At 34.2% G+C, this 12,687-nt stretch overlaps 1 protein-coding gene across 1 annotated transcript; it reads right to left on the bottom strand.

Moving 5' to 3' along the window:
* Positions 1-3,547: 3,547 nt before the first annotated feature.
* On the bottom strand, positions 3,548-9,789 carry LOC106053468 (biogenesis of lysosome-related organelles complex 1 subunit 1-like). The gene is made up of 5 exons (XM_056032293.1): positions 9,410-9,789; positions 6,870-6,942; positions 6,592-6,724; positions 5,229-5,316; positions 3,548-3,751 (listed from the first exon to the last, which is right to left on the bottom strand). The coding sequence occupies exons 1-5, from the start codon at positions 9,471-9,473 to the stop codon at positions 3,744-3,746; spliced, it is 366 nt and encodes a 121-aa protein (XP_055888268.1). The 5' UTR covers positions 9,474-9,789; the 3' UTR covers positions 3,548-3,743.
* Positions 9,790-12,687: the final 2,898 nt, after the last annotated feature.

The following is a 12,687-nucleotide window of genomic DNA, read 5'->3' as shown; positions in this document are numbered from 1 at the left end:
CTAACTTAACCTCTCTCATCCCTCTTTTTGGTAACATTTCATTGGAACCATTAAAAGACAGGGGAGGGAAGGAGCAAAAAAAATGGGAATGCCATCAAAGGCCCATGCCGACCAGCAAAATGATTAGACCAAACACAACCTCGAAGACATCAAAGCAGTCCATGCCGCTCGTGCATAGCAGAAAGTATTTGCGTTATATCAATGTTTTCTAACTTAACCTCTCTCATCCCTCTTTTTGGTTAAATTTCATTGGAACCATTAAAAGACAGGGGAGGGAAGGAGCAAAAAAAAAATGGGAATGCCATCAAAGGCCCATGCCGACCAGCAAAATGATTAGGCCAAACACAACCTCGAAGACATCAAAGCAGTCCATGCCGCTCGTGCATAGCAGAAAGTACGGTCTAACGTTTTGCAAATGATAATACGTAGGCCTACAGTGTAGGCCTATAGTGTATTTTAAAAAAATATATTCTTGTTGAATTTCAAAATCTCATGATAACTTTCACAACTCCATTTACTCCTGGAGATCATGCCTTGTTTGACGACTAGAAATAGTTACTCATATCCACAGGGTCGCCGTGAGGGTTGTGAGGTTGTAGAAAAAAAAATTCATCGAGACTGAGCAGGACTCTGTACCTAAAACGCTCTTTGATTTAAATCCATTTGTGTAGACTATTCCATTTTTTTTTTCCTTTCGTACTCGCATCGTTTTCAGTCCCGTGCCCTCTAAGATGTTTTAGTTCAATTTTAACTTTTCATTTTTTTTAAAGAATGTAATGAAAAAGTAAAGAAACTTAGACTTAATTATAACACATTTTTTTCAATTTATGAAGGGAAAGGGTGTTTTAAAATCATCAACTGAGGCATTTGAGTTAGTATTAATGCTGGGGATGCGTAGCCACAGGAAATACTGCATTCCTCATTAATCGAAGACAAGCCTTAGTATTATTATGATAGAAACGAACGAGTATTCATTCTCTAGCGCTGCCAGGGTCGAGTTTCGTTAAAGGGAAACAAAATTCATCGTGGTCCCTTTATCAAGTTTCTACTGAAGAATTTTCTGGTGCTGGTGATGTGGCAGGTCTGAGCAGTAGGCCTACCGCCGTCTGACGCAACAAGAATGTTCCTAGGAATGTTAAGGGCCTTGAAGGTATCTGTGAGGTCAGTTGTTATTATCCCCTCGGTTGATATAACAATGGGGTATATTGTTGTTTTAGATTAACTACCATAAACGCTTAATCGTCAAGCCTAGGTTCCCATATTTTTCGTTGTTTTTCAACTCAGTTTTTCTTAAATTATGAGACAGTGGTACGGCGATGTCAATAATGGTAGCGGCGTTTTCTTTTTTATCGATGAGCAGCAGATCAGGGCGATTAAAATCTACCGGTTTATTATTTATATTATGCTGTAATATTCGTAAGTAACTAGTGAAATAAGGTTTCTGCATGTACAGAATAGGCTGAAAAGGATCATGACACAAGAACACTTGCAGGATTTCATACTGAAGACTGGTGATATAGACATTGTTATGGACACAAACATAAACGATTTGTAAGCGAGTAGTTTGTTGATAAGGGACCTTCTCATCCCTTGAATGCGAATACATTTATCTGTTGCGAGAACGTTTCATGTTACTTCCCTCTCAATTTTTGGTTTCTTTTGTTTTACATGTTTTGGTTGTTGCTTCAAAATAGCCCATACACCCCACAGGACGGCTGGATATACTTCCTTCTCAAATTTTTGGCTTCTTTTGTTTTAGATGTTTTGGTTGTTGCTCCAACATATCCCAAACATCACACAGGACGGCCGGATTGGAAAAGGGGGGGGGGAGTGGGCGGCAGGCAGAGTTCGAACCCGGGACCATCGAGAAAACTCTCCAGAGCTCGTTACACACGACTAGGCAGCCATTTAGTGTTATGCTCTAAGCTTTTAGTTATATCAAAATAATATAATAGACTAAGATAGCGATTGTAGGCCTACACTTTTTTTTTTAACAAATTGAAATTTCCTATAGCAGCTAAGTCTATTTACATGTAGAAATACGATACGTTATCAAAACACACGTTTGCATAGTGCGTTCATTTTTATGCATAAGCCTATCCAAAGCAATCAAGTTGTGGGCCGATTCGTATATTACTGTCCAGGCCTATTTTGATAACCATTCCGCCCCTGATTACTGTCTTAATGCTTTTAAATTGTAGGCCTACCCTCCACCCATATTGATAAATTGATAATGTTATTATTAGTTTTTAAAGTGTAGGCCTATTAGCAATAACAAAAGACCTTGCAATTTTACACTATGCATATTATATATGTGATTAGTAATGTAATACTATGGTGACTATCCAATCAATTTGTGGAAGCCCATGAAAGAAGGGACCAGCAGGTTAATTAAATGGCTATGTTTAACGTCTATTATGTCTCAGAGCGCTTTGAGCCAACACAACGTTTGCTATATAAATTCAGTTATTATTTTTATTACGTTACAAATTCTAGCCTTTAAGCTTGCACCGTGTAGTGTAACAGCTATTTTCTGCGTGTGTTCAGCTTGTCAGAAGGTCATATCCATTGTGTATGTTAAACAATCAGTCATGTGAGACGCGTGTGTGCTCGTTCACTGTAATCGTCGTGAATAAAGCCACGATATTTGTAATTTTAGTAGAGCTCTTTCATTACACAGCCAAGACAAGCACCATCAGAGGAAAGTATGACAGAATCAAAAGGCTCTCGGACTATCCCAATACAAATCAGCACCTCTTAAATCAATCACTGAGGGTAATCATTACAGACAAGATCAGACAGAAATGCAGATGGGTTGAGCACTACCTAGAGCTCTACGCTATATCAAGGCAAATCTCTGCGTCAGCCATATCCCCGAACTACCCACAATGACAGCTGGATGAGCTCATGAAGCCATATACAAGATGGCTGCAGGCAAAGCCCTTGGCAGTCCCAAGATATTCTGAAACAGTTCAAAACTACATTAAGCCCGAACTGCTCTGCAAATATTGGCAAGAAGGTGCTGTGCCACGATCTCTGCGGGATGTGATCGTCCGAGTGAAACTACATAGGCTACAGAAACTCGATGATAGGGTCTGCCCAGAAATCCCACTCGCAGATCCATAATTGACATGATATTCTCTCTCCGTTATCTACAAGGAACGTGCATAGAACAATGGATGCCTTTTACATAGCATTCATTGACCTGACTAAAGCCTTCGATCTATTAAGCAGAGACGGCCTCTTTAATGATGGGTTCTGTGTAGGCAACACTGTCTTCTCAGAAAGTTTTTACATACACAGCGGAGTAAAACAATGATGTGTCCTGGTCCAACCCTTACTCTTCTTACTGCTCACCCACTAGGCGTTTGACACATCCACCGAAGGCATGTACCTCCATTCCATTTTTGATGGCAAACTTTAAGCATTGCCAGATGGAGGGTCAAATATATATATATAAATGTTAATTAAAGAGCTTTGCCAAAACAATGACAACATTAACTGTTGGTAATAATAAATAGTAATCTATTCGTAGGCCAAATAATTTAACACACCAAAACACTTTTTTTAGCTCCTTTTTATTTAGTGTACAAAATTACATATTTCTTACATCAAATACTCATGGCAAAGAAAAATAAAACATTTCATCACTTACAGAGACACCTATTTCAACAAAATATCTACAGCCTACATAGCTGGCTTTGCGTTTCTGAGAAACAGACCTTGTGTCACTTCTTATCACGTTATTCAGCTGCATAAAAAAAATGGATGAATCACGTTAACCTGACAAAAAACTCCAAGTCCATCATTTATTTACTACAATAGATAGAACAAACAATTTGAAAACCAAATCAAACTATTCTTTTCTCAAAAAAAAATTTAAAAAGATGGAAATGTTAAGTAATGGTGGCATGATAGAATATTGAGTTTGTTTTTTCATTCGTAATTGGAAAGAATTAAGTAATAGTTAACAGATATTTTCACATAGAGTAGATTTTTTTTTCAAGGAGCTGCTTCAATGAAATTTTACGGAGTATTAAACATAATTGTGGTATTTTATAACTGTTCATTGACATACTTCTGTAAGCTTCGTACATATTAAAAAATTTATGTTTAAGAAAATAATAGGAGTAAAAAAATTATAAATAATTGAAAATGTAATAACAATAATAGTAAAAATAAAAATAGTAAAAAAATAATAACAATAGCTAAAAAAAAATAGTAATAGTAAACAAAATAATAATAGTAATAAGCAAAATACAATAAAAATATAAAACAACAACAAAGCTTATAGAAAGTGTATCAATTAGTTTGGATCAGTCATGTAATTTTAAATTTTTAATAGATCTAGACTAACAATAATAAATCTGTGTGATTAGAACATTTTTTACCCATTGTTTGTGTTTAGCGCAATTTCATGCTTTTAAATTTCTTCTATCCTTTGTCTGGACCAGTTTGAAAGTGTGGATGGAGAAAGAATAGGGTATCTGGGAGATTGTTTTTTAAATGTATTTATAAAAAAAGTGAACGACCTGAATTCGACCTTGTGGGCTAAAGCCTTTTCAGGCTTCTCAAGCCAACACAGTAACCACTCTGCTAGGGAAGAGCATATGAACATGGAAGATTGTATGTTATCTATTGTTTCTATTTCATGTTTGTGTTCACTAAGCCCTAGACAACAACCTATAAAGGGGACTAATTTAGCTTATACCACCACTTCTTTTTTTCCATTGTACGAGATACCAAACAAAATAATTAAGTACCAATATCAATTAACTAATTGATTAATTTATAAAATTGATTCTTGTGTTGTCAGGTAAAAGAAATAATTGTGCAAAATTTCAGCTTAATCCGAGATTGTGTTTTGGAGAAATATCATGTACAATATCTTTTACCAGACAGAAAGAGTGAGTTGATATAAGCTTTGAAAAAATATGCTGAAAACATATTCCATTTCAATTCTTGGGCCTTATAAATAAATTGGAACTGCAAATTTAATTATTACAAAAGCCAGATCTCATTTAAACTGCTAAAATTAAGTAGAACCACCATACATTGAAGTCATCCCAGGTAAGATTAAAGGATTTCTAAAAATTATAAGATAAGATCTGATATGACCTTAATAAAGCTGTGCAAAAACATTAGATGATTGCTGAGTTCTCCCACAGGGTTTAGAAACTAATTGTTTACATTTATAAGAAGGCCTAAACGTATTTCTAAAAACTCACTTTTACTGTAGGCATACTCAAGAGCACTTGATATAGTCCTCATATCTGTTTCAATACTTTTTGCCCAATTTTCTACATCACCAATTTCCTGAGAATCGATTAACAAAATAAAATAAAATAACAGCTTAATTACAGTTAATCTATTCATAATATTTATTTAATATACTGGTTCTTGATTGACTTATGTGTGTCATTTGAGTGCATAACAAGCATAATACATTTATGAAGATTCATTGGTGTAAAATGCATTGAGTGAGCTTAATTAAAGGCTGATTTTTTTAGACTATTAAGTAAGAGGTCAAATAGTGACATTGCATACAATTGTATTATAAAGAGTCATAGAAGAATGCATGAAAGAAGTGGATTGTTGTGAAGACTAGTCACATGACTATTACATAATATTTATATATTTAAAACATATATTAAGTAATTATCAGAGGATATATTTTCTATGAGTTAAACCTACAAAGACAAAGGCTATTTGACTTGTCAGTAAGAAAATGAGTGGCCATGCACTAACTTAAGGATATGCTTTAAAGTGGGTTGGGCTATTAAATGCAAAAAATAAAAAATGCTGCTATCTGAATCTTAAAATAAAACTAATATGGAAGGAACTTATCAGGGCACACATTCTTGTTTTAAAAAGTCACTATCTGTAGCATAGATAAATATAACACTCTCAATGAGATATCAACCTAAACATGTTTCTAGTTCTAATTCTGAACCTAATATTAGTTTTAAATGTAGCCTGAACTATAATAAGGCTTATAATTAAGGAGTACAGTATTACACATGTATATGCAGTCCTATCAGTGATCTACATATTTTGTCACATGCAGTCCAGAATCATTGTCTCTGGTGGTCAGTTTAAGTTCTCCTTAGCCTATACTATAGTAATAACAATAAAAGTAGCCCTAACTAAAACTCTAAAACAATATTTTCCAAAAAAAACAAAACTAACAAATCATAAGAGGTTTAAATATGGAAGGCTGAAAAGGAGGCAATGTTTGACCTAAAAATCTAAATTTAACTACCCCAACAAATTTGAGATTTTTTTCTATGAAGCACCAGTAATAATGTTTGTCAATATACATTTTCTTGTATGAAGTAACTATCAAATTTCATGACCAGAGATTAGGCTCTACACTGAGATCAAATAACATGCTTTACTCAGTTAAAAAGGAATTGTTTAGATTAGTTTGCCATTTAACTCTTTTTATGCCTGATGTCAGAACAGCTTAAGCAGACATTATGCTTGTTAACAGTGCTATATAAATTAAATATTAACAAAACAAGATGAAGAAAGTAACATTTATCTTAGAGAAAAGGAAATAAAAATAATATTAACAAATTGTATTAGTACCTTTAAAGCAGTATTGAAATCCTCAACTAATTTTAACCATTGTACAGTTTGCTTGGAGAACTGAGTTGCGTTGGCCTGAAGAATACGGGTCTCTGTATCCAATTTCTTCTGGTTAACGTAAGCTTGAGCTACACTGATAATATATTGTAAATGTATTCACATGTACTAACATTAAAAACTTTCTAGTTACATTTTATTTTATGAATTACTAGTTTTAACAAAATTATTTACCACTACATGTATTATCAAATATGGGGAACTAAAAAAAAAAAGCCTACCCTGCATTTAAATGATCAACTAGTACATGAGAAAGAGCTGTTGCTGCAGCTATTGCATCTCGTTTTCTTTTCTCTAAAGAAAAAAAAAAGATATGTAAATTGTACACATATTATCTTTACATGGATGTGTTCCAGATATTCATATTAAGAGAAACTATTAATATGTTGTTACTGACCACAATGACTGCAGAAAATGATAGTTAAGGGGTCCCAAGTTTCAAACCCGCAAATAGGCTTGACAATTTTAAATCCATATGCTTATGTTTCATGCAAGTATTAGATTAGATTTTCCTTGATAAGGTGTGAAAGAATTATAATGATCATTTAGGCGAAAAAAACTTTTTTTTTAATATGAACAGTAGGCCTATTTTACTCTTAATAACCTTTTTTGTAATTTACTAACCACTAAATAACCACTAAATACTACTTGAGTTTATTTTTAATATATTTTATTTTAATTATATAATGTTTGAAATATGAAAGCAATTTAAATCTAGGAATTTAAAAAGTTCAAAGGTATGCAAATATCCAATTTTATTACATGATATCAAGGCAACAATAATTATTATAACAAAATGTTAAAGTACAAAAATATCTGTTTTATAATTTAAACTAAAATTTTAGTAATTAATGTTTAATATTTAAAATAAGTTGACATTTATTGTAAATTATTGAGGTCTTTATAATTATTTTACTCAATTTTTATAAAAATGGTTATCTGCACATCTAAACACAGAAAGTTTGATTCTTGAAAGCAGATTACCAAAAGTTAGCTGTACTTCAAAGAGCATATTTGTTAAGAAAATTGTATTTATAATGTACAGTAACAAGATATTATCTGAAAATTTCAATAGTATTTATAATAAATAAACAATAGACAAAATGGAAAATCTATTGATATAAAAATATGAATAAAAAAAAAAACACTTCTTCAACTTGGGAATATTCGCTTAATTTAAGTGTTTTTCTCTAGGTGTGGTTTTCAGTGGATTTCACAAAACATTCCATATATATACTATATATAGGACAAATTTGTACAAATGCTCCTTCCCTGTTGCTATTAGAGCATAGAATGGGTTGCCAGAGCCAGCCAAGAAAACCAGTGACTTGGCAGAATTTAAGTCATTAATTAACATGCATGACTAGATGCATGATGTGTATGATTTAATCATCTTCTTTTTTGAAGTAATGTCTTCAACTTAGAACAGGACATACACCTTTAAATTACCACCTTAAAAAAATAAATCCCACATGCTGTGACACACCTACCCCTCTGTAGACACTGCATCTACCTTTATGAAACCGTAAATCATATCCTCTTTCAATGTCCCATCAAATCCACCTTAGACAGAACCTATCCGTGGCATTTTACGTCTCGAGAGACGATCTTTTCCCTTTGCAACTTCTTGTGTGACTAAAGAGGCCAATCCTTGATACACAGCTGCGATCGCAGGTTGGGCATATATAATCACCAGGCGCCGTTGCATTTTCACTCCTTTCTGCTTCTGTTGTGTATGACATCTGCAATCTGTGACCCTTCATTTATGCTCTCTCTCCATGTGGATCTGTCCAGTGCCACCTCTTCCCAGTTGCCAGTGTCGATTTTGAAGAGCTTCATGTCACGTTTGCATACATCCGTATAACATAAAAGTGGTCGACCAGCGGCTCTCCTGCCTTCTATTAGATTGCCATACAGGATGTCCTGTGGAAGTTGACCTACTGGCATTCTACGAACGTGGCCAAGCCAGCCAAGGCGTCTGCTGCTGATAACAGAGCGGATGTCCTGGCACCCTGCTCTTTGTAGCACTTCCTCATTGGTTATCTTATCTTGCCATCTTATTTTAAAGTTCCGCCTTAGGCATCGGAGGTGGAAGACATTCAGCATTTTTTCCTGCCATGAGTAGGTTGACCATGTTTCACTTCCGTAAAGCAAGGTGCTCAACACACAGGTCCGGTAGACTAGGGTTTTAGTACTGCTAGTCAGCAATATGTTGTCCCAGACTCTTTTCTGCAACCGTGACATGGTGGCCATTTCCTTGGCTATCCTGTTGTTTATGTCTTTATCCAGTAGAGTGTTGTTGGATATGATGGAGCCAAGGTAACAAAAGTGATCAACAATTTCTAGTGGTTGGCCATTAATGCTTACTTGAGGTGCAGTGTTTGTGTTTTGGACAAGTATCTTAGTCTTGCTTTGACTGATGTTTAAGCCGAACATCTGGCAAGCAGCAGATAGTTTATCAACCAGGGACTGTAGCTGAATATCAGAATCAGCCACAATAGCTGCATACAGCCCAACATAACCAACACTCTGTCAAGTCTGTCTGGCAGTGCGTGCTGAACAACTGAAGAAAACAGCACACTATTTTTCCTTGGCACAGTCTGCAGCAGAGCTTACTCTTACACTTTACAGTAAGCTACAGCTAAGACTACTAAGAGGCAAAAACTGGCTAGAGCTTTAATTAAAATATTTAGATCTAAATTATAATCAATTAATCCATTAAATTGATTATAATTTATTATACAATATAGCACAACATTACCCTGAAGCTCTTTTCGGGCTTGTTGTCTTGCTTGGTGCTGTTTTACCAAGTTTGACAGCATCATTGGTCCTAACGTTAACTAGTAGCCTACTAGATTACTAGACTAGATGACCTAACTAGTAGTACTACTTCAATAGGTGACCGTGATGTAGATCTAGAGTACTACTACTAAGTAATATAGATCTAGATATATTACTTAGATCTATATACTAATAATATTATATACTATAGGCTACGGCTACAGACTTTAACTCAAACAAGTAACTCACTAACTAACTCAACTGACTGTAATATTACTTTACTGTATTCTGTATACTTCTAAATAATAATATATAATAATAATCATATAAATATAATGTAACAGACTACATCTAAATCTAGAAATATATCACTAGAAATTGCTCTAGACCTAGAGATACTCAGATATAGTTAATAGTATACTAAATAATAATGTAACAGACTACATCTAGAAATATATCACTAGAAATTGCTCTAGACCTAGAGATCTATCTACTAGATCTCTATTAGTCTATCTAGAATAGATCTAATCTAGACCTAGATTCTAGATATCTAGACCTAGATTAATGGGTAAAACTTTACATCGATTTATATATATAGATCTAGTGTATTATAATATCATTGCCAACTGCTAGCCAAACATACACCTCAAATTAATGAAAAATAACCAGCAAACAACAAAATAAATAAAAAAGCTTACGAAGTGTAGATCTAGTTGTATCAATTAATTTGGATCAGTCATGTAATTAAGTTTGTAATAGATCTAGACTCTAGACCAACAACAATGAATCTGTGCGATTAGAAATATTTTTTACCGGTTTCTCAATACGCTATGTCATATGTCCGCTATGTTCCTATCATTTATCTAGACCAGTTGGAAAAAATGAGAGGGGGATATCGTAATCGCTTTTTAAAAAGCATTTATTTTTTTAAAAAGGGGGAACGACCTGAATTCGAGCTTCATGACTGAAGCCGACATTCTTTTTCTAACCATTCTGCTAGTGAGCGTACTTGTGTATGAAAAAAAAAAGATGCAGTTATCTATTGTTTGTTTCAAACTTAGGCCTACTGTAAAGCGAGGACCTCTAAAGGAGACTAATTAAGCTTATATCATTACCTCGATCAATCTTATCTTATCTTATATAATACAGACGTTACTTCAAAAAAGAAGATGATTACGTCCTACGCGTCATGCATTTAGTCATGCATATTAACCAATGACTTAAATTCTGCCAAGTCACTGGTTTTCCTGGCTAGCTCAGGCAACCCATTCCATGCTCTAATAGCACTAGGGAAGAAGGAGTATTTGTACAAATTTGTCCTAGCATATGGGACGAGGAATGTGCCTTTATCTTTGTGTCTTTCAGAGTATTTTATTAAATTTTGTTTTTGTATTTGAAGATTATGGTTCAGTGTTTTATGTATGATTGCTACTTTACTTTTGAGCCTTCTGTCCTGAAGGCTTTCTAAATTTAGTGATTTTATTAAAGGTGTTACTCTAGTCATATGTGAATATTCGTTTGTTATGAATCGCACTGCTCTATTTTGTGTCTGTTCTAGTTTCTTAATGTTTTCTTGAGTTGAGGGGTCCCAAACAGAGGATGCATATTCTATTATAATATTGGCCTAACCAAGGTTAAATAACATTTTAGTTTTATGTTCTTATTTGATTTATAGAAATTTCTTTTAATAAATCCTAATGCTTTGTTTGATTTTTTTGTAGTTTCATCAATATGTGGATTCCATGACAGTTTTTCATTTATTATAACACCTAGGTATTTTGCGTTTTTAGTCTGTGTTACTGGTTTGCCATGAATAAGATAAGTGGAATTAATTTGTTTTAGTTTTTTTGTTACTCTTAACAACTGACATTTTTCTGGGTGGAAAGACATGCTCCAATTTGATTCCCATTTCTGTAATTCATCTAATTCTCTTTGTAAAATATCTGTGTCTTGTGTTGTTTTTATTGTTCTATATATTATGCAATCGTCTGCAAATAATCTGACTTTTGTTCCTGAAGTAATGCAATTTGGTAAATCATTTATGTAAATTAAAAATAGTAGTGGACCCAAGACTGTTCCTTGAGGTACACCTGAGTTTACTGTTATCGGTGTTGATTTAGAGCCATTTATTATTACAGTTTGTTCTCTCCCTATCAGAAAGTATTTAATCCACTGATGCAGTGGACCATTAATGCCGAAATATTTTAATTTTTTAAGCAAACTATGGTGGTGAACTTTGTCAAAAGCCTTAGAAAAATCTAGTAAGATAGCATCTATTTGTTCACTATTATCTAAACCTTTTGAAAAATCATCAATTAGTCCTATTAGTTGTGTTTCACATGATCTATATTTCCTAAAGCCATGTTGGTATGGTGTGAGGACATTATGTTTGTCTAAGTGGTTTATGATGTTGCTACATATTATGTGTTCTAGGATTTTACATGTGATGCTGGTAAGTGATACTGGTCTGTAGTTTCCTGGGTCAGATTTTTCTCCTTTTTTAAATAGGGGGGTGACATTAGCTTCTTTCCAGTCCTTTGGTACTCTGCCCTGGTTAAGTGAAGCCTGAAAGAGTATTTTGAACACTGGGGCTAGCTCATTACTTAGTTCTTTGAGTAATCTAGCTGGAATACCATCAGGTCCAGAAGCTTTATTTGGTTTGGTGTTGGCTAATAGTTTTTGAATTCCATTTTCTTGTACTACTATATCTTCTATGTTGTCTACTTGGTTCAAATTCAGTAATATGTCTTTGTCTCCTGGGGCTGAGAATGCTGATGCAAAGTATTTGTTTAGAATGTTTGCTTTAGAAGAACGATTTCTTTCCCTTGTTCTTTTCTTGTTTAAGATACCTGTCTGTTGGACCGTTGGGGCACCACACAAGATTTGTCAACCGCCTTTCTTCATTCCTCTCGTTCTTTTTCCTTGGATAGAACTCTTTCAATGGCAGGCCCGACCATTCTTTGATGTCTCCATTCGCTTTCTCTGTCTGTCTCTTTTTCTTTTTCCTGATACTGTACCTCGAAGGAAGGTCTTTGCAAGCCCCGGAGACATTGTAATATGGCCATAGAGTTTTATTTTCCTTTTTTTTTTGTATGATTTTTTTTTACAATAGTAAGGTCATTTTGTGGTCCATCGCTCTCGTAACATGTCTCTAATCTCTTCGTTTGTGATGAGGTCTTTAAATGGGATACCTAGGACCTAGCATTCTTAGATCCTTCTGTAGCATCTCAATTTCATTGTAAGATCCTCCTCTCTAGC

This window comes from Biomphalaria glabrata, chromosome 1, assembly GCF_947242115.1.
Source record: "Biomphalaria glabrata chromosome 1, xgBioGlab47.1, whole genome shotgun sequence".
In the NCBI taxonomy this organism is placed as follows: Eukaryota; Metazoa; Mollusca; class Gastropoda; family Planorbidae; genus Biomphalaria; species Biomphalaria glabrata.
This window is presented reverse-complemented; position numbering and strand designations above follow the sequence as displayed.